The sequence below is a fragment of the Engystomops pustulosus genome, chromosome 1 (assembly GCF_040894005.1).
Source record: "Engystomops pustulosus chromosome 1, aEngPut4.maternal, whole genome shotgun sequence".
NCBI lineage: Eukaryota > Metazoa > Chordata > Amphibia > Anura > Leptodactylidae > Engystomops > Engystomops pustulosus.
In genome coordinates, this window is record NC_092411.1 from 149,304,074 (window position 1) to 149,327,380 (window position 23,307).

The window sequence follows — 23,307 nt, forward strand, 5'->3', positions numbered from 1 at the left end:
GAAGGGTCCGAGTCAAGTCTTTACTCCAAAAATATACTGTATATACTTGTGAATAAGCCAACACGGGTATAAGCCAAGACCCCTAGTTTTAACACAAAAAACTGGAGAAACCTATTGACTCGAGTATAAGCCGTGGGTGGGAAATGCATTGGTCTCAGCCCCCCCCCCCCAGTATATAGCTTTCTGGCCCCTGTAGTATATAGCCTGCCAGCCCCCTGTAGTATATAGCTTGCCAGCCCCCTGTAGAATATGGCCTGCCAGGCTCCCTGTAGTGTATAGCCTGTCAGCCCTAGCCTGGCTGGTTCCTTTATTTACTGGCAGCCCTATAGTTTTTTTAGTACAACTTTTAGTGCCCCGGAACTATATAAAAAGTTTATCTTAAAGGTATATGCAAATTTTCTTTGGAGACTACTGGGGTGTGGAGTAGCCACGCCATGGAGCAGGAGCTACGGCTACTCCATGCTCTAGTAGCCTCTTTTGATCCCTCCTACCAGGCAGTCTTGCTGTAGCTACACGCACTCATTTGCGAAGTCATCGACACTTAATGACCAGACTCTATTTTTAGAATCTGACATGTGTTCCTATAAGAGTTTAAAACTTGGAACACTTTAACATATCCAGGTGATTTTGAGGCTGTTCACAGTCATGTGAACATGTGATCAGTCACATGATTCTAACATCACCGCAGGTCCCGTACCTGTAGGAAGAGAGCAGTACGGAGGCTCCTCTCTGGGAGATCGGGTGCAGCTCAGGGCATCACCCGATCTCCCTTACAGAGGTCAGGAGGGCCTGGCAGTGTTGGATACTCCTGACCTCCAGTCTATAAGACACAGGCACTTTTTAGCAAGATTTTTTCTTGCTAAAAACCGTGTGTTATAGTCCAGAAAATACGGTACTTTATTTGACCTATCAAAAGCAACAGAATTTATTAGAACACACCCCGAGACAAAGTCACAGTCTGGTAAATATAGATAAATAAGAATCTGAGTTTTTGCAAAATTAAAGTAATACCTGAGTTCAAGGCGTCCCCTGATGATATCTGACCAAGAATGATTTCCTGCTTTGCTTCTGCAAGAGCTAGCAACACACTATACGTCTTCAAACATCTCTCACTAAGAAATTACAAAGTACAAGAATTACTGCATATCATCTGGAGTGAAATCACAACTTTTACTGTAGGTCAACATTTATAAGCTTGTTTATAGCTTTGGCAAATATACTATACTGTTGTAGAAGTATTCGAGAGCTCCTGTACTTTATATTGTCTTGTTGATCTTTATTAGGACAATTTATGTAAAGGAAACCTGTCACCACATTTGCACATATATGCCCAGTGACAGGTTTCTATAGAGCCCTATTAACTTACTGACACCCATCTTTAACCTAAAAATTGTTTTGCTTACATCAACATAAATCACCTTTTATCTTATATTCCCTGGTATCAGAGAAGGCTTGTTCCCCATCTACACCTTTCCATGTCCCATGGCTCTTCTCAGCATGCCATGTGACCAAAGTGACATCATCACAAGTACTTTAGCCTCCTAACAATAGCAAACTGTATCCATACTGTACTGTTTGTGACCACATGAAGTCTCAGCAGCCTCCATGGACTTTGTCTCCTTTCCATCCTTCATGGAGGCTGCTGTCATTTCATGTGGTCACATACATGGTGTACAGTTTGCCATTGTTAGAAGGCTGAAAGACCTGCGATTATGTCACTGATCACATGTCATGAATGTAACACAAGGCACCGTGTAAAAAAGTTGACACAATATTTCCCACATGTACATAGAGATGTATTTGTCTGTAGTTTCTGTAGTTGTATATATTGACAAACAGTCCCTAAGTACAAGGAGGCACGGCACTGATTTGAAGAGACACAGAGCTACCAGTCAGAATAATGGGGTGTGGTTCACTGGCAGCCTGAGAGAGAAGAGTCACAGTTACCAGACATGAGTCAGAAAAGCTAATTTGCATTAGAAAAACATCTGAAATTAAGGTACAGCGGCCTACTGGCAGCTAGTTTTAGGTGACATGGGGAGGACTTGTAACCCTTTATCAGCAGGCATTGCTAGTCAGGGTTGTCAAAATCTGGTGACAGGTCCTCTTTAAAGGGAACATGTCACCTAAAACTAACCTATTTTTAAACCAAGTTTTAATGTCACTTATATTTAACATATATTTTTTAATTTTTCTTATCCTATTAAGTCACTATCTATATTAAATAAAAAAAGTACTATTTCCTGCAATTTTAACCATGAACAGTAGACTTTATATTAATTAATGTTATATAAATCTTACAAAAGGAGGCACACCGTACTTCTACATATGAGTTTGTACACAATCACAGTTGTTTAAAATTCATAAAGCAATATGTGAGAATTCATATACCGTAATATGCAAGGGGCCTTGTAAATATTAAAGGGGTTTTCCCATGAAGGCAAGTTAGGCCCTATCCACAGAATAAAACCTAACATGCTGATCAGTGGGGGTCTCAGTGCTGAGACAACCGCAGATCTTGAGAACGAGGGGTCTGACCGAGGGGTGTGTATATGTTCTATGTGTCTATATATTCTATCTAATATTATAGATCTATTGTTATATTCATAGATTCCAAAGTATAGGCTACAATCAGTATTGTTAGTTTTTAGTTTCAAGTTCACAGATTAAACCTAAAATGAAATTAGAGGAGGCTTAAAGGGGTTGGCCACTCTTTAACATAAATTGCCTATGTGCCTTTACTGCCTTAATAATAATCCCCGAATGCTCACCAATTCATTCATCATCCCTGATGCTTCCTGTATTGCTGTGTATAGACTCTCTGCGCACTCTGCACAGACATGTAAACAAAGATCTTACACTGGAAAGCAGCAGAAGATTATGACTCATCCTACTCCCTAAGTAAGACTAGACAGTTAGACTAGACAATCTTTTCCTGCACCAGATTCATAAACCGTATTTTTCGGACTATAAGGCACACCGGATTATAAGGCGCACCATCAATAAATGCCTGCTAAAACGTCTAGGTTCATATATAAGGCGCATCAGATAATAAGGCGCACCTGATTATAAGGATAAATGACCAGCAGGTGGCAGACCTGTGCACAGTTCAAGGCAGCTGTAAGTACGGTTCATATATAAGGCACAATGGACTATAAGGTGCACCTTTGATTTCTGAGAAAATCACAGGATTTTTTGTGCGCCTTATAGTCCGAAAAATACAGTAAGACGCTGGTGCTGGATAATAAATCCGTTGCAGTATGAGTCTGTCTGACAGTCTAGTCATACCTCCTATTAGTTGACTTACTTTACGCCAGAAAGTTAATACAAAATTCTGTTGGGTCAGGAGTATTTTTAGCGCACGGACCTTTTTGCTGTGAGGCCACGCCCCCTTTTCACAGACCTCTTTGCTGTTGTTAAGCTAGTCGCAGGACAGAAAACTGTCTAAAATCCTTTATAAGTGCGGTTCAGACAGTTTTTTAGTGCAAACTACGACGGAATTCAGTTGTAGACAGATTAATAAATCTGCCCCAATGTCTGAACAATTATGTCCAGCATCCATTCCAGAATAGAATCTCATCCTTCTCATCTTCATACCTTATCTCTCGTTTGTAAAAAATGTATAAGGAGGAATGAAATGGTAACCTTTATTTTTTTATAGCCACTGAGGAAGGAGCAGTAGCTCTGAAAAATATCTGCCATTTTGCAGCAACCCACATTATAATAATTGATAATATTGGATGAGTTTCTGATGACCCACTCAATAAAGCATGGAACGAGAACTACAACATTATTAAAGTCTGAAGATTCCGTTACCAAAGTTTACACTTTGGTAGTCACTTTAAAATCAGGGATCCCAGCTCAGCAATGGTCTGAATTAAGACCTACTTCGGAAAGTGACAGCACACTCATGAGCCTTAGTCACAAACCAATGCCGCAGAGACACGTGTTGCACGAAAATCCGATTGCGTGCGCAAAACTCCCGGGGCAATCGGGAAACCCGACAAAAATGCATCCGACGGACCCTTAGTAAATGAACCCCACTGAGAAGAACAAAGATGGTGTAAAAATGATCTATACTGAAAAACTGGCTACCGCAAGTAGGAAGCATCATGGATGATGAATGAATTGGTGAGCATTCGGGGATTATTATTAAGGCAGTAAATGCACATAGGCAATTTATGTTAAAGAGTGGCCAACCCCTTTAAGCCTCCTCTAATTTCATTTTAGGTTTAATCTGTGAACTTGAAACTAAAAACTAACCATACTGATTGTGGAATATAGTGTGGAATCTATGACTATCACAATAGAACATATGGCACTGGATGGAGATACATATATTGATTGTATTATATATGAATTAATTTTTTATGTGTTTTATGTATATGAAATTCACAATCAATTAGTGAGTTATACTCACTTCACGCTACACAGGCAAACGGCAATTAGCGCAGTTTTCACTACTCATAGTAAATGTGTAAAAAAGTAGGCTACTTTTTCATCACTAAAGGATCTAAACCAATATACATCTATGTACATGTAGTTTGACACAGAATGGGCAATTTAATAAGACAAGCCTTTTAAATGTCAATTTTAAAATTCCCCACTCCACCGCCTGTATCTACTAAGGGCGCCAGTGCTGCGTTTACAAACACAATGCTAGGGTCCAGGAGCAGGCCTTGACCAGACTGCATATGCGTTTCCACAGAAATGCATATACGATCGGGCCATGGCACGCCGCCTTGCGCATTGATTCAAAGCAGTGTGTGTGATGGCATCCTTAGGGGATGGGGAGCCCTGTTAGGAATTTTGGCCTGGAGCCCAAATAACTCTAGTTACGCCACTGCGTGAACCTCTATGAGTAAGACACTTCTAAAATTATTTCTCACTAAACTACGTAAGCCATCCATAGCCTTGGAATATAATAATGGACTGTATCCATTACCATTATCCATTATCCATGGTTGCCATTAGCTACCAAATATAAACATCCCAACAAAGTAGGTCACCATAGCCATATTAAAGCTGGTGAAGATTATGTAAAAAGAAAAATTTGACCAACACTATTAACACTAATCTCTTGCAAGTCTCTTATAGATGTATGCTGTTACCGCAAATGTTTATAAACCACAAGGGATAACAGATGAAACAACCCCTCAATATGTGTACAACTATTCCTCCCTAATGTAGACTTTCCCCACATGTGCATATACAATGCTGTATGTGTACACAATAGGGCTGAGAACAAAAAGAGGGATGTTGGCCTTTTAGAAGCCAAATTTGACAAGAGACTCTCCCACCCCCACCCGTGTGTGACACATTTTTTTCTACCTTAGTGATATACTTTTAGTACTTCAGACCGGACCTGGTGGAACCAAATACTTGATTATTATATGCACTTTTAATTGTTTTTAATTTGTCTTTCATGTCCTTGATGGATTATCTTTGATAGAGTATCTTGATGGAGTTGTTGAAATAAAGATTTATTGTATTTATTGACTTTTATGGCACACTCCTTTCCTCTTCATAGTATTTAAACAGACTGCTACACCTCATCTTCCCCTGCTCCCTCAGCACTTTTTCAGTGAACAAGATGTGCTCACTGCAACAAGTGCTCAGGAAGCAGGGGGATAGTGAGACAATGTAACAACCTGTAAAAGCCAGAACAGAGAGGGGCTATGGTAGCAGCTCAGACAGGCTCATTAGCATAATTGTAAAAGTTGATTTTAGAAGGACGGAGACCATGAATATAAGAAGATTACCACAGTCATAGTGCCTGGATCTACTGTTTATGCAAGATTTCCTTCATGTTGCCCTGTTAGGCTCACGGATATGTCCATTGCAGATCTATTCACCAAATGGTGTATTACTAGTGAAATGCAATCTGGTTATCCTCCTCTGGTCTCCTGGAAACTATAACTATATGCTGTAGCTTGTGAAGACATCGATTTAGCAGGCGAAACAGGAGGTGGTGGGATGGGAAGCTTAAGGGTCCATTTATAGATGTACTTACCCCTGTTAGCAGAAATCGTCTGTGCCCACCTTTGTCTAAATAAGTGTCTGTAAGTAACATGGTTGAACCCAGCCTTATAGGACTAATCATTGACCAATAAATTTCAGCTCTTCATGCTCAGTTCTGTAATTTCACAGTTTACATTTACCTCCTTTTTTGGTGACACTTGTTCATGATCAAATGTACAGTAAATTCATGAGAATACATTAATGTGACTGTATTAAACTTTTCTATCTTAAACTTTTAAAGTTCTGTCACCTGGCTTGTAGGGCAAGTCGTAGTGCTGTGCAGGTAGATTCTACTTTTCCAAGGTGCATGCTGAGTTTTTCAGAATCCGTCTTACACTCCTGCAGAGTCATACTGAGCTGTTCATTCAGCTGTTTAACACGGTCAAGATGCCTAGAATACAAATGTTGCCAATATTAAACATTGGTATTCTGTGAATTGTGATCTAAAAAATGCAACATTATGGGGCTCATTTACTAAGGGTCCGAAGGGTTTTGTGGCGCACGTGATCGGATTTTCGGTGCCGGCTTTCATGCAACAAAAATCGGGGAGCGGGCCGTCGGACGCGGGATTTAACATTCAAATTTGTGTCACAAGCCAAGCACCTACATGCACCGGGAAGAAGAAGGTGAACTCTGGCGGACCTGAGCGAGGAGAGGCACATGCAGGATATCAGGCGCACGATCTTCGTGGATCGCAGCACAGTGCAGGATCGTCGGGGAACGCACCACGGGGATCGCGACTCTGACAGGTAAGTAAATATTCCCTTTTGTTATTTTATGTGTGAACTTATAGCAAACCTGGCACCAGGAATGTAATTTTCAGCTGTTGACAGATTCCAATAGCCTTTGATTTGCTGATTTTGAAAATGCCTTTGTCAGCATTCTGAATCATTTCAGCAATTTATGATAGTTTGATATACATTACCTGGCTCCCTGCCAGCAGCATGTGGTGAGTTCCCAGGGAAGAGGAGGCAGCTTCAGCCTGTGTATGACTGTATCCACACCATCCCCCTCCCTCCTTTGCTGGCTCAATGCACATGACGGGAAGTGGGGAGGGAGCTGCATGAGTTTGGAGGAGAGAAGACTGACACATGGACACACAGGCTGCAGCTGCCCCCTGAGGGCTCACCACAGGTATTGTAAACTAAACTGATATAAACTACTGAAATAATTCAGAATGCTGACAAAGGCATAGCATGAGCTATTGGAACCTGTCACCAGCTAAAATTTCCTTTTGTGCCACATATGACACTACAAAGAAGTATTACGTTTTTTAGGTTTTGTTCTAGCACTATTTTTCAAGTCTGTCATGCCACCTACGGTAATAAGCAGTATGGGGGACACAGGAAAATATGTGTAATTTTAAGAATAGTATTACAGAAATGTAGCACATATCTGTTTAAGAAAGTGTTACATGATCTTTGGAAGGTTGTTGAGTTGTTTGAGGAACCCATGGAAAGGTTCAGAGGGCTGCTTTTTGGAGGAGTAACATTTAGTCAATTTAGTAACATTTTTAATTGTCCATTCACAGTACTGGAAAGGGGCTTGTTTTTTTGCAAGATAAGCAGTACTTCTTAGTGGTACCCTGCTGGGCTATATGCACTTTTTTGTTTAAGATTTTTTGAGGAGTGGTATTTATACATTCCTGGTGGAATTAATGTTTTACAGCATCTACAGTGTGAGTCTAATAATTGTTTAGGTTAACAGACACCACCACGGCATTTAAACTTATTATAAAGGTTTGCTTCAACCAAGTAATTGCTATGCATGTATGGTGATTTGCATTGAGTCAAAGGCTGCATCACAGTACAGGCAGTCCCCGGGTTACATACAAGATAGGTTCCATAGGTTTGTTCTTAAGTCAAATTTGTATGTAAGTTCGAAATTGTATATTTTATCATTGTAGATCCAGACAAAAAAAATGTTTTGCCCTAGGGACAATCGGAGTTTCAAAATTTTTTGCTGTAATTTGACCAAGGATTATCAATAAATCTTCATTACAGACACCTTACAGCTGATTATTTCAGTCTGGGACTATAGTAAAGCATCCATAGAGTTTCACCAGAGGTCATAGTGGGCAGAGGGGTCCGTCTTTAACTAGGGGTCGTCTGTAAATCAGGTGTCCATAAGTAGGGGACTGCCTGTACATGTACAGCATACTTGCATTATAATATAAAGTATAGCTAATGTATTTCTTTTCTACTTACCTCCTTAACCATTTCATCTCAGACTCCATATTGCTTGGATGTATGTCTGGAGCACATGATACTGGATTCTCACATCTGGAAAAGTTCTGAAGATATTGAAGGACCTGTATTGGTGAGAGTGAAGTCTGTTTGGGAAAAACATACATCCCAATGACACAGGGAGGCCATCAATAGAAGACTTAACATGGTGTATTGGGAAAAAGGCATGGCCTTTCACAACGAGCCTTTCACCTAAGGTTCTTATCGCAATGGGGCACATTTACTAAGAGCCCTGCGCTGCACTTTTGTCAGACTGTGCATGTTCTTCTAGGCTAAAACGGCTTGCACAGGTATTTAAGAAGTGTGACACTATTTTGTCGCATGCAATGCTTTTTTGGAGCGGCTGCGCTAGCCTCCATGCGACACAAATTAGGGGGCCTGCCGTTGGTTGGGACGACTGATTCCAACCGAGCCCCGTATTTGCAAATTGGATCACAGGACATATGTTAAAGATGCACTACAAAAAATATGGTGAACTGTCGGGCCAGTGCGGGGAAGTGACAGATTCATGATCTCCGGTGTACAATCTTAGTGAATCGCCGCACCCAGGATTATACACGGAAATAGCACTTTTAGTGCAGTTTCCAACTTTAAGTAAAGGTGCCCAATGTGTTGGAAGTATGTTTCCTGTATGCATCTAGAAAAGCGCCTTTGACCTATACATGGCAAGATTGTTTTCATTTCTTTGGTGTATGGCGTATTACCAGAGCCTTCCAGCTAAAAGAAAAACTGTACTCTGTGGAATATATTTTTCTTAAACAAGGACCTCTATGTGACGGGTGCCACTCAATGGTATCGGCCGGAGTTCACCTCCTTCTTCCCGGTGCATGTAAATGCTTGATCTTGCGACACAAATTCAAAGTTAAATCCCGCGGTTTGTCCGAATCCGTCGAATCTTCCGACGGCCCGCCCCCCCATTTCTGTCGCTTGAAAACCGGACCGTAAATAAGCCCCATTATGTCTACCTATCTCTCTATCTCACTATCTAGTTTCATATGTTCACACATAAAACTGATGCAAGCAAACATGCTTAATCATAATTTATATAATTTCTGAATTTCTTATTTATTTATTTATTTTATTTTTTTATATGTTGGTCTTCTGGTTACATTTCTCTTACCTGGTGAGGCTTTAGCTCACTTAGTATATGAATATGTTCGGATGTAAAACTGCTAAGTTCTTCCAATACAGGGCTTCCAGGAGGAGATACTGTAGTGGGAGAAATACCTTTATCTTGCAGGATGTCTTGCAAATTCTTTACCTAGAAAATACACATAGATGGGCTGATGTTTTGTTCTAACAGGCTAACATATCTTAACTTTTCATTGTTAAAGGGGTATTCCCACAAAGACAAGATTCTTAAATATACTCAGGATAACAAAATAACACATTCTCTTTTTTGTTATTAACAAAAAAATACAGCATTTCACAGATATAATTCCAACCTGTCTCTGTCAGTCCCGGTGTACACAATTTTGGTTGCCCCTGGACCCGACCTTGGATCTCCTGAATTTAGGATCGGCAGACATATTGCTTTCCTGTCTGATGTTGCACTGAGCTATTTTCTGCCTCAAGCTCCCACCCTTGCATTCCAGGGCGAGCTAACACAGTAAGGGTTTTCTTACTACTATTTGTAGTTTAATGTCCCAAATCTCTGGTTCTGCAGCACAGATCTGCCAACGGCATTATCCTGAATCTTTCTCATCTATTCAGGTGAACAGGAGTCTCTTCTTGTAGAGTTGACTTGGAGATGCAGAGAATGAAGGTCTTCCCATCAGCCCAGGGCCTCATGCAGAGAAGTTAACCTCTTCTTGATTCCCTCTTATAGGGGCCCCAGTGCTTCTCTTAGGCCTGGTCCCTGTAACCCATCCCTGGCCCCTGTAACCATGATTGGTCCCGGTAACCCCCCCTCCCCTCCCCCAGCCCATGCTGCCCTCCCAGCTCAGACAGCTGCTCAACAGTCAGCAGTGTGGCAGGGGATGGGTTGCAAACTGATGAAAACTGCAGAGGCTGCTGTCTTGGCGTTTTCCTGCACAATCCTAGGCGCTGTGCCTCATATCAAGCCATTTTTGTAAGGGGTACACCATACCACAAGAACGTTGTTTTACAAAATAACCAATGTATATAAACATAAAACCTTTGTTTTGCAAAGAAACATGATGATCATAATTACAGAACAGCAATGATTGTAGCACAGAGAAAGATTATAAGTACATTTTCTGAAGGTTACAATAGTCACCAATCAGCAGGAAGTGTACAGGCCTTTGCTTTTAATGACTTCAGCACATCTGCAAACACAGAACATTACTAGTCTCTAGGCTGGCCATTTCATTGTTTCAATGTTTTCTGTTGTAAGGAACTGCTTTACCCGTTTTGCTGTGTGACAGGGGGCATTGTCCTGCATGAAAATGGCTGGCTGATTAAGTGATGAACGCAAGGAAAGAACCACGTGTTGTTAAAAAAGGTTCTGATACACACTTGCATTCACTATTCCATGTAGCTGTATGAAAGGACCAACTCCTGCTACATAAAACATTCCCCAAACCATGACTCTTCCTCCAGCACCTTTCACTGACTTCTTTACACTTTGGGTTCAGTTTTTCCCCAGTTTGTCGAACATATTGGGGCACATTTACTTAACTGGTCCTGTTGCGATCCAGCAGCACGTTCTCCGACGAGGATTCGGTTCTTGCGGCGATTCACTAAGGTCGTGCGCCTGATGTCCACGAGGTGTCGCTGCTGCGCCGAGGTCCGCCGGAGTTCACCATCCTATTCCTGGTGCATGTAAGTGTGTATAGTGCGATTTTTCCGAATCCATCGGGTTTTCCGATGGCGACGCCTCCGTTTTTCGTCGCATGCAAGTCGGTGCAGATGCGACACAATCCAAACGCGTGCGCCAAAAACCCGGGGCAATTTGGCACAAAAGGGTAAAATTTGCAAAACCCGGCGGAAAAACGCGATTCGGACCCTTAGTAAATGAGCCCCATTGTTTCCGGTCGCACCCTGATAAATGGAACTTGCTTTTATCACTAAAATGAATTGTGGACCACTTCTCTTCTGTCCACAAAACATGCTCCTGAGCAAAGGTGACTCTAGCCTTTCGATTCTTTCTACTAATGAAATGTTTGGTCATTGCAGATTGACACTATATAATGAGACAGATCCTAACCATGTTCAGTGCTGAACTGGCGAGCAATTGTGGGACAAGGGGCTGGCTATATACTGGGGCACAGGGCTGGCTATATACTGGGGGATATGGGCTGGCAGGCTATATACTGGGGGGCAGGTGCTGGCTATATACTATGGGGCAGGGACCGGCAGGCTATATACTGGGGAGGCTGTGACCAATGCATTTCCCACCCTCTGCTTATACTTCAGTCAATAAGTTTCCCCAGGTTTTGTGGTTAAATTATGGGCCTTGGCTTAAACTTGGGTCGGCTTATACTCGAGTATATACAATTTATGAAATAATCTTAAAATACTACCTATAAATAATCTTATAATATACTATAATCTTAAAATCTCAATATACTATACTCATATTAGGACATATTCACATAGGAATACACAATGATCTTGACATTTATGAAAATGTGTGTTCTTCTGTAATTTTGATCTCCGGTGTATATACATATACCCTGTTTACATAGGTGTATAACATTTATATTTATGTGTTAAACATATAATACAGGTTTACATATAGGTCTAACATGAAATGTGTGTTTGTAAATGTGTTACATATAATGCAGGTGTATATATAAGTGTAAGATGTATTGGGGGTGTATATATAGGCATAACATTAAATGTGTGTTTATACTGTAAGGGTAAAATGTAATGTGTGTGTGTGTATATAAGTGCTACATGTATTGCTTGTGTATATCTAGGTATAACATGTAAAATATGTAGCCCATTGTTAGTTCTTTATACACAATATACTCAAAGTTATATAAGCACCTTTGTTTGAAGTTTTTCCTTTTCTTCCTTGAAAATACGGAGAGTGGCTCTTGACCTATCAAGTTCCTTGTCAGTTAATCTAAGTTTGACCCTCAATGCCGCATTATTCTCCTGGAAATGTGCAATTTCAGACTGTAAAACTTGAGCATCACCACGTGAAATCTAAATTGAAAAAGGTGGTACGTAAATGAAATTATAATTTAAAAAATAAATAAATATTTAAAGACAATATTGATGTTAATATACTAAATGTAGTATACAGCAAGCCCCTAGTAGTATACAGCAGCCCCCTGTAGTATACAGCAGCCCCCCTGTAGTATACAGCAGCCCCCCTGTAGTATACAGCAGCCCCCAGTAGTATACAGCAGCCCCCCTGTAGTATACAGCAGCCCCCCTGTAGTATACAGCAGCCCCCCTGTTGTATACAGCAAGCCCCTAGTAGTATACAGCCTGCCCCTAGTAGTATACAGCCTGCCCCTAGTAGTATACAGCCTGCCCCTAGTAGTATACAGCCTGCCCCTAGTAGTATACAGCCTGCCCCTAGTAGTATACAGCCTGCCCCCACGGCCTTTAAAAAAATAAACTTAAATACTCACCCTCCGATGTCAGCGCGGGTTCCCGATGTCGGCGCGACTTACCGATGTCCCCGATGTCAGCGCGTCCCGTCTTCTTTCTTCTCCGCGGCTCCTCTTCACTCTTCCACTTTTCTTCTAGCAGGCGCATACTATGACGCCGCCGCTGCTGACGTCATAGTATGTGCGGCCATGAAGAAAACATGCCCGCGTCGATGATAGAAGAAAGAAGAGAGAAGAGGAGCCGCGGAGAAGAAAGAAGACAGGACGCGCTGACATCGGGGACATCGGTAAGCCGTGCCGACATCGGGGAGCCGCGCTGACATCGGAGGGTGAGTATTTAAGTTTATTTTTTTAAGTGGGTAATTTTTTTTGTGTAATAGACTCGTGTATAAGCCGAGGGGACGTTTTTCAGCACATTTTTTGTGCTGAAAAACTCGGCTTATACACGAGTATATATGGTATGTACCTATCTATCTAAAACTTCAGCAAAGCCCATGGGAAAGATTGAAGACTTGGAGAGTGCACATAGTACTGCTCTCTCTCCCCTCCTGCCTGCCATTTCATGCTGCAGAGAAGAGATTGTGATTGAGAGCTGCAGCTTCTGTCTGTGTTGTTTATATACAAATGTAGGGAAAGCTGAGTTGTTTGGTTATTACATTAGCTAGGGCTCCTGGCAGCACATGACTGCTGGAAGCAGCCATGAGTTAAATAGCTGAGAGCCCTAAGAGGGGGGGGGTGTCTCACATGTACATTGTTACTTGTATTTAAACCAGTGTAGACGGGTAGTGCCTAGCAATGGCCATCTGAGGAGTTACTGCCAAAGGCTGATATCAGGGGGATGTCTGCTGAATAGCAGTGAAAGGAGCAAGATTCAGGTAACTAATCCAATTGCTTAAAACTGCATGCCCTACAACATATAAAAAGTTTTTTTAAATGACGGCTACTCTTTGAGGCTACCTCTGAAGATGTGTGGAGTATACAGCCATTGATGCTCCACTTGAGAACCCCTTTAACATCAAGCATGACTTTTTCATTATTAAAATAGCCAAACCAATATATCTATTTCGAAAGGGATAGACAGGGCCGCCATCAGAGGGTGAATTGTCAGACTGCAGTCCAGGACCTTTTCACTAGATGGGGCCCAACCTGCAGGGCTGGGTAGGCGATTGCCTAAGGCACCACCCTCACCTCCCATCCTAGAGTCAATGTCCTGGCTGATCTATGATCGCTGATCACTGGGCGTAGGCAGCAATGTTACCGCTGCCTGTGACCTTTGTGCTACCCAGGCCCCAATGAGGTGGTTGCAACTGGGTCATAGGTCGTAGATTCCGGCACCCTGGAGCCGGAGAGCACAAGAGTGAGGAGAGGCTGGCTGCATGGAACGCGGATAGGTGCGTATTAATCTTTTTTGCTGTGCTGCATATATATTGGGGGACATGTTTGGGGACCACCTATCTACTATGGGGGCATGTAAGGTGACTTCATATCTACAGGGGGTTCAAGTGCTGGCCTACATACAGTTTATACTGTATATGCATTGTTATACTGTATATGCATGTTTTATGAACATGCCCTTAATTAATTTGTGCTTTATTGTGCTATTTAATGCTCTGCTGCTGGTGGTTACAAGTCTGGCCCCTTGCAGTTATATAGAATGACAATGCGACCCTCAGATCAGATAAAGTTGTGCTCACCTGCCCTACAGGATGTTTAAAGGATGTGGCAATTTTTTAAAATTTTGGGGTGTCTATAATGAATTATATTACCTTTTTCTAAGAGAAGGATACAATTTAAACCAGCGGTTTACATAGTCTGTTTTAAAAGACACATATGCATATGTCACAGTGTGACATGAAATCAGCATAAATCTTTCCGTTTAGGTCAATTAGGATTACCAAAATTATTTATATTTACCAAATGCCAAAATAATTAAAGAGATAAATTGTTAAGGCTTTCAAAATATCAAGAAGAGAATTGTGGACAGCTAAAGTAACAAAGTAGTGGCTTCAGAACAACTCTGGGACCATTCTTGACTGGCCCAGTCAGAGCCGTTACCTTTTTGATCTTATCAATTGGTTGTAATGAAAAAGAGTGAAACATATAAAGGAGTCTGAATACTTTCCGCACCCACTGTGTAAAAAAGGTTACCAAAGTCACTATGCGTAAGTACCCCTGGTTTATCATGTTTGACTTTAATGGTAGATTCCTGTAATATAACAGAGTGCCACATTTTTCTTTCCGTGACTATCTGGGTTTTTGATAAAAAATAAATCTAATTCATGTAAGATATGCAACAATATTACTACCTGGTTAAATTCATGCATTATTTCAGGTTTTTCATCACCACTCAAATCAAGTGGAGATGTCACACTTTCTTCTCTAGACTGTTTTCCAGAAGGATTTCTCCAGGAGATGACACATGTTTCCAGGGAAGAGATTACTTCCTGCAGCTGTAAAAACAGGTCATTCTGATATGCTGAAAAAATAAAAAAATGTAAAGAGTAAATAAACTTTGAAACTATTTGTTTTTATTTCAGAAATGAATAGTGATAGCTTATAATAGTAAACTTTGCAATTTACTTCAAAAAGGAAACACCTTCTCTGTGCCTTTTTCTGCTCTTTCTCCTGTGGTGAGTGTATCTGAAAGCCTTCTGAGGTGTCTCCACTTCAGACAGAAAAGGAGGCTAATGATTACTCCTTCTAAACCTAGATCATATTATCCTTGATGATTCCTGGAATAAGAATATTCAGGGACTGTCTGTAAAGAGTTAAATGGGTTGTTCACTTTCAGCAAATAATTGATATTGTTTGTGTAATAAAAAGTTATACAGTTTTTTAATATACTTTCTGTATCAATTCCTCAGGGTTTTCTAGATCTCTACTTGCTGCCCTTCTATATAAAGCTTCTATGTTTACTTCCAGTGGATAGAAATCTGTCCATGGTCATGTGATGGACATGCAAGAGCCGTTATTATCACAGAGAATAGTTAGAGCCGTGTGATAATAACGGCTCGTGCACCTGCATGTCCATCACAAGACATGGAGGTAAACATAGAAGCTTTGTATAGCAGGACAGCAAGCAGAGATCTAGAAAATTGCGAGGAACTGATACAGAAAGTATTTTGGAAAATTGTCTAACTTTTCCTTACACAAACAATGGGGCTCATTTACTAAGGGTCTGAATCGCGCACTTTTGTCGGGTTTCCCGAAGATTTCCGATTTGCGCTGAATTGCCCCAGGATTTTGCCGCATGCGATCAGATTTTGGCGCATCGGCGCCGGCTTTCACGCAACAGAAATCGGGGGTGACGGATTTGGAAAAAACGCAAAATTTAAATAATAATTGTGTCGCAAGATCAGCACTTACATGCACCGAGGGGAAGAAGGTGAACTCCGGTGGACCTCGGCAGACCTTAGTGAATCCCGGCAGAACCCCAATCTTCGTCAGAGAACGCGATGCTGGATTGCAACTGGACCGGGTAAGTAAATGAGCCCCATTATCAATTATTTGCTGACAGTGGATATGCCTTTAAGTCATTAGACACCTTATCAGACTCCTTTATCTATTAGCTGTCAGTGGAGTATGTGATAAAAGATGGCGGCACATGGCCGCTGCAATCTTGGTTCTGATCGTCATGCTGTGCAAAAATGCCATATACTGCAATACTGTAGTATTGCAGTATATGGTAGGAAAGATCAGAACATCTAGCGATAATGTACCCTAGAGGGTCTAAAAACTGTTTAAAAAAGTTTCAAAAATAATTAAAAAAAGTAAAAAAAACTAAAAGTTCAAATCATCCCCCTTTCCCTAAAACTCATATAAAACGTAGTAAACAGTAAAAATCATAGACACAATGGGGGAAATTTATCAGAGGTCTCTGAGATAAAACTGTTCTAGTTGCCTATTGAAACCAATCAGAGCTCAACTTTTATTTTAGAAACTGTTGTGGGAAAATGAAAGCTGTGTTCTGCTCTGAGACACTTTTGATAAATCCCCTCCAATAGGTATCACCGTGTCTCAAAATGCCCGATCTATCAAAATACAACAACGGTTGGAATAAAAAGTGATCAAAATGTCGCACAGTCCTCAAAATGAAATGAAAACGACGGCTCATTTCGGAAAAAATGACACATCCCACAGCTCCGTACACCAAAGTATGAAAAAGTTATTAGCGTCAGAAGATGGCTAAATATTTTTTTTTTCGTACATATTTGTTTAAATTTTGAAATGCAGTAAAACCTATATAACTTTGGTATCACCGTGATCGTATCAATCCAAAGAATAAAGCAAAAGTGTTATTTGGAGCGCACAATGAAAGTCGTAAAAACTGAGCCCACAAGAATGTGACACAAATTAGTTTTTTTCCACATTTGGAATTTTTTTCCAGCTTCCCAATACACGGCATGAAATAATAAATAACACCACGGAGAAGTAAAATTTGTTACGCACAAAATAAGCCCTCATATAGCTCTGTACACTGAAAATGTATGGATTTTTGAAGGTGAAGAGCGTGAAATGAGCAAAAAAAACCTGCATACTTAAAAGGGTTTTCCCACAAACTAAAGTTAGGCCATATCCACGGGATAGGGATTAACTTGCAGATTAGTGGGGGTCTGCAGGACCATTCTGCTCCATTAATCTCTATGGAGCTGACGGAAATTGGCGAGCGCCGCGCTCACCGATCTCTGTTGGCTCCGTAGAGATTAATGGAGCAGAACGATCATGCAGACCCTCACTGATCTGTAAGTTAGGCCCTATCCTGTGGAAGCAGGTGCATAGGGAGTGAGCTGCACCCATAGCTACCCGGCAGCAGTGATTGCGGGATGCCAAGGCAGAATGATTACTGAGTAACTTTGTGGTACCATTATTATCAGGATGCCTTTCATTTTCTGAATTTGAAGATTCTTCCATATCTTTTTACTCTAATGATTTCTCTTTATTCCATCATCTTCCACTACCTGGCAAAAGAAAAGCAGTTAGTTGTTTGATTTTCTTATGACAATTGTTGCAGTTCATTGTTACTACTTATTTTTCAAGAGTTATGATGATAGTTTTATGTTGATGATGGTGGGCCAAAAACAATTAGACACAGACATTACATGTAACAGTAAAAATAATACATCTCTATGTATACTTTAACCTTAGGCCCCATGCACATTACCATATTAGTTATGGGTAGTGTGCTGTCCGTACTCCACAAAAAATACTGCCTGTACTATTTTATGCAGACTATTATTAAGAATTAATTCACCCAATAAAACTGAATGGGTCTCTGAACAAAATGGAGCAAATGGGCTGATTCTTAAGACAGACAAGAATGGTCCAAATTTGTGTGCATGTAACCCTATTGATGTGATTTTACAAAAAGTACTCTAGTGAAACAACATCTTCCACTGTGGTGAGCTCCATTTCCATGGCACTTCACTATTTGTTCATGGATTGCACAGTACACATTGATATGTTAGTCTCTTTACTGAAGTGGCAATGTGAGTAAGTATGTACTGTAATATGAACTATATTAAATATAATGCCTTTAAATGAGCACACTGTAATACAAATTCTCATATGATGTTTGAATCTGAAACAATGTATAAATAGCACTTTATAGAAACAGTTGATAGTCACACCTCATCCTGACAGCCCTTTCTTCTAGCATGATATGTTCACCAGATAGAATGAAGTTATCTAATGTGTATGGTGGTCTTTTGCAGAAGACGAAGCCCACACCCAATTTTATTATAAACATTATTAAAATAGCTAAAAATGCTAGTTTATGGAAGGATCGACTTTTAGCCAATTAATCTCATGCATATGGTCAGATAGAGAACCAACAACACGTTATATTCATTATTTAGTAATGCTATTTATAGTGTGCAAGTATGTTCGCGTAGAGACAGGAAATGTTTCTACTATAGGGGCACCTTAGGGGAACACAGTCCATATATACTGAATCATATTTTAATGACTGGTGAAGACTAGAGATGAGCGGGTTGCTCGAAATTCAAGATTGATGGTTTTGTCTGATTTTCGTGACAAAATTTGAACCCCATTGAAGCCATTGGGGACCTGGATTTTAACACCTTAAAATGGCTGTAAAAGGAGGCTAGTAAGGGCTAGAGGGAATAACAGGGTAGTTGGTAGGGCTAGGGAAAATATTTATAAAATAAATAATAACATAACATTGAAAAAAATATGTAAAAAGAATAAAAAATATAATAAAATAATAAATCATCATAGTAAAAAAAGAAAAAATGCTGCTAATGTCACAGCTCTATAAGATAGTAAGGATAGTGCTGAATGGACCTGACTAACATTGTTCATGGGAGAGAAAACAGTTAAAATAACGGTAAAGGGCAGCTAGAAATTGGCTTTTTCAAGGCAATGTCAAGTACTATGTGTGTATTTCCTGCCCAGGCCCTGTAGTATACAGCCTGGGTGACATCAGAAAGGTGAGTTTTGACTTTATTTTTTTAGTTGACTCGAGTATAAGCCGAGTTAGGGTTTTTGAGCACAAATTTTGTACTGAAAAACTAGGCTTATACTCGAGTATATATGTTTAAGAGATCTCTCTATATATCACTACATTATCCCAGGATCAAGGATTGTAAACCAAACACACTGGCATACTGGTGTGTGCTACCTCTGGCAGGATCTGCTCTTCTTTAAACTTCTTATGCCCTAGTTTTTAAGAAAAAAGGGCTTTGAAAATTACGCAAAGGAGCCTGAGGAGCCTCAGGGTCATCTGCATCATTTTAAGAGCCTTATTTTTGTAAAATAAAAAACAGGAAATAAACTAAAAGAAAGATCCTTCCTGAGGGGGCACAAACCAGCATGTTAGTGTGCTTGGTTTACAATCCTTTACAATGAAAGGCTATACTGTTAAAAGTTTGCCTCATAAAACATGCAAAGGGAATCTGCGCATGTTGTGTAATATGAGCGGATTTGCTGCACTATATACTATATATACTTTGCCAGATATGCGGTACAGTCGCTCTTCTGCACTCACCTCTTCTCCTACCCACCCCTTTGCTGCCAGGCGACCACACAGCCATGGGTATTCCCCCCTTAGTATAAGTATCAAATTCCAAATTCTGGTATCGGTGAAACCATAGAGAAGACTCTACTGTACAGTCCCTATCTTATACGTTTAGTTATGTTGTAGTTTCTGTATAACAAGTCTTATTATATTTTAGTTTTTATGAACTAAACATCACATCATTAAAAACTCTACAAGGTTGGGGAGGCCACAATCTATTTAACCTCTTGCCGCATGGTATTTGCATATGTGGCAGGAGTGATCAGACCTCATAAGGTTAAAGTAACATAAGGGGCCTAAAAATAGTGAATAAAAATTTTAAAAAAAATTTAAATCACCCCTTTTTCCCTAGAATTGTCATAAAATTAATAAACAAATAAAATATACATGTTAGATATACCATAGGTCCAGATATATTAAAATATAAAAATTGTTATTCACGGCGGTTAAACCTGTATTGGAAAATAGTGCCTAAAAATCTAAATTTTGCCAGTTTGCAATTCATAATTTTTTTTTATAAGAGTGATCATTAGGTCAAACAATCCCCAAAATAGTAGCAATAAAAGCATCAGCTCATCCTACAAAAAATACACCTTATTATTAGCATCAGAAGATGGCAAAAAAAAAACTGTAGAAAAGGCTTACATTTTTTTAAAAATCTATTAAAACATATATAAAACCTATACAAATTATACCCGTGATTGTACCGACCCAAAGAATAAAGGGGAGCTTCGAGGAGCTGCACGGCATGGAATATAAAATACTGTCACTAGGAAGTACACATACAGCTCTATACAAGGAAAAACAAAAAATGTATAAAAAGGAGGGGAGCAAAAAATGGAAACGCAAAAACAAAAAAGGGTATTGGCGGGAAGGGTTAAAGCATAGGTCGTAAACATATGAATTTCTATATAGTAGAATAAAATGGGAAACTAATGTGCATGGGGGGGTCCCACAAAACTTGTCAGTAGGGGGTCCCAAAATACCTAGCAGCGGCCCTATATGTAGGGCTTCAGTTAGAAGTAGTGTAGTGGCATGGGAATAAAGCCCAATCAACTTTTTTCACTAAATGGTGTGCCCCTAATTCTTCTTTTATGTTTATGTGTGGATTTGCCTTAACTTGTTAGCAGGGAACCCCCTTTTAGATAAAAATAAAAAAAACTAATATATATATATATATATATATATATATATATATATATATATATATATATACAGGCAGTCCCCTACTTAAGAACACTCGACTTACATACGACCCCTAGTTACAAACGGCCCATTGAATGTTGGTAATTTACTGTACTTTAGTCCAAGACTACAATAAACAGCTGTAACAGTTATCACAGGTGTCTGTAATTAAGCTTTATTGTTAATATTGATTCTTATGACAACCCAACATTTTTAAAATCCAGTTGTCACAGAGACCAAAAAAATTCTGGCTGGGATTTCAATGATAAAATATACAGTTCCGACTTACATACAAATTCAACTTAAGAACAAACCTCCAGACCCTATCTTGTATGTAACCCGGGGACTGCCTGTATATATATATACATATACAGGCAGTTCTTAAGTTGAATTTGTATGTAAGTCAGAACTGTTTATTTTATAATTTGTAGCTCCAGGCAAAATTTTTTGGGTCTTCACTGCAGACATCTGTGATGACTGTTATAGCTGTTATTTGTAGCCTATGGATAAAGTACAGTAAATTACAAAAATCCAGAGATCTGTTTGTAACTAGGGGTCGTCTGTTAGTCGGGTGTTCTTAAGTAGGGGACCGCCTGTATATATTTAGCATTACAACAAAATAAAAGTCTGTCCTCTGCTGAGTGCAGCTGCCAGTGAACATATTACATAACTTCTGTACCAAAACAGCACTATAAAAAGATATCTTCTAGATAACCCCTTTACAACTTCTAAACATATAAATGACTGACATGAATTACTTCTCTACCTAAATGTACCTGTATTCTGCAAAAATATCACCTTAGCATTGTGCACACCTATTTATAGACTTTTATAGAGGATTTTAGGGAGGGGTTGAATAATACAAGAATCATGAAAAGCATGATGTTATAATAAACTGCACTGCAAGTCTGACAAAGAACTGCGTATAACTATGTAAGTTTTATAAAAGACATAATCAAGGTATATAATCTGAAACGTGCAGGGATTTATTGTTATTATGTATCTACCAATCAGAAACTTTATTAAAGATTAGAATTGCCTTATCCCTCTATTAGAAACAAGTGAAAGCTAACGAGAGCAAACAATGGGCATGCTGTTTTGCGGCAAATTAAATTAAAATAGGTTATGGGTATAGAGTAATCAAGAAAAATTAAGAAAAAATAAGGACAATGCTTGGAGCAATATTAGTATTTCCATTGCAAAGGCAATTATGCAGAGTCACTCACCACTATTACCCAGATTGTCCGATCCAGTCAGGAGCATGTAACACACTGGAAGCAAGAAGAGGAAACAGGACGTGATCTGACGACAAGGACATTCATTTCATAGAAAGGGGCTTCCTGAGGGACTTAACAGGGTAAACTGTGACAGAGAGCTTAGAATGTTTCATTTGCAGGATTCTCACAAACATATTATAAACATGGATATCATTTTACAAATTGAATGTAAATCTGCTTAAAGGGAACCTATCACCACCAATGCAGCTAGTGACCCATAGGGTACTATTAAATAGCTAAAAAGCTAAAAATTGTTTCCCTCACATCCCCATAAATCAACTTAATGTTATATTACCTAGCTTTGGAGAAGGCGTGCCTCTTCTCAGCATGTTATTTGACCAGGGCAATGTCATCCAAGGTCTTGTTACTTTTGCAATGTCTACCCCATGTATGTATGTGATCACATAACATCACAGCATGCCTCCAAGGACTTCTACACCTCCTCATTCTCCATTTACTTCTCCATATCGTCTATGGAGGCATGCTGTGATTTAATGGGACATACATGGGGTAGACATTGCAAATGTGATAGGACCTTAGATGACATCAACCTGGTTACATGACATGAAGTGCCCAAGAGCCTGCTCTATCTTTGGCCATATCAATGGCCGTGCAGCTACTATTTTCTATGGAGAGGGGCCAGGGCGATGTATGCCTGCCGGGTCTCTTCAGTACAGCGCAGGGAATATACGGATTTGGTTTTAATCCTGAATCATGTCACAAGACTTCCTGAAGGTCATGCTTACGCCTTACAAGATAGCTAAAATAGGCATGGTTTCCCTTATCTCATTTGGAAAACTTTGCATATTTTCCAGAATCCCCCTAGTGGAGTGTCAATGGCTATAAGACTCCACACACCTGCAGGGCTGCCTTAAGTGGCCTTCACCTTTTTCGGGGTTAAAACGGCTTGCACAGGTATTTAAGAAGTGTCTGCGCTGGGATTGTGGCACACGCAATCCTTTTTTGGCGCAGCTGTGCTGGCTTTCATGCGATACCAATTAGGGGGGTGATTC

The 23,307-nt window shown here is 40.0% G+C and overlaps 1 protein-coding gene across 7 annotated transcripts in view; it reads right to left on the bottom strand.

Annotated features, from left to right (window-relative positions):
* Positions 1 to 23,307, bottom strand: part of USHBP1 (USH1 protein network component harmonin binding protein 1) — a 49,775-nt gene that overhangs the window by 19,713 nt on the left and 6,755 nt on the right. For 3 of the 7 annotated variants that reach the window (XM_072110324.1, XM_072110319.1, XM_072110331.1), the window contains exons 3-10: positions 22,244 to 22,288; positions 17,659 to 17,754; positions 15,103 to 15,272; positions 12,222 to 12,383; positions 9,388 to 9,528; positions 8,229 to 8,353; positions 6,272 to 6,412; positions 1,012 to 1,112 (exon numbers count right to left, since the gene is read on the bottom strand). In XM_072110324.1, coding sequence (XP_071966425.1) covers positions 1,012 to 1,112; positions 6,272 to 6,412; positions 8,229 to 8,353; positions 9,388 to 9,528; positions 12,222 to 12,383; positions 15,103 to 15,272; positions 17,659 to 17,707 — 889 coding nt within the window. In that variant the 5' untranslated portion in view covers positions 17,708 to 17,754; positions 22,244 to 22,288. Of the gene's footprint in view, positions 1 to 1,011; positions 1,113 to 6,271; positions 6,413 to 8,228; positions 8,354 to 9,387; positions 9,529 to 12,221; positions 12,384 to 15,102; positions 15,273 to 15,376; positions 15,523 to 17,658; positions 17,755 to 22,243; positions 22,362 to 23,307 lie in introns of those variants that run through there. The other 4 variants (XM_072110354.1, XM_072110345.1, XM_072110338.1 and 1 more) reach the window with 4 other exon arrangements.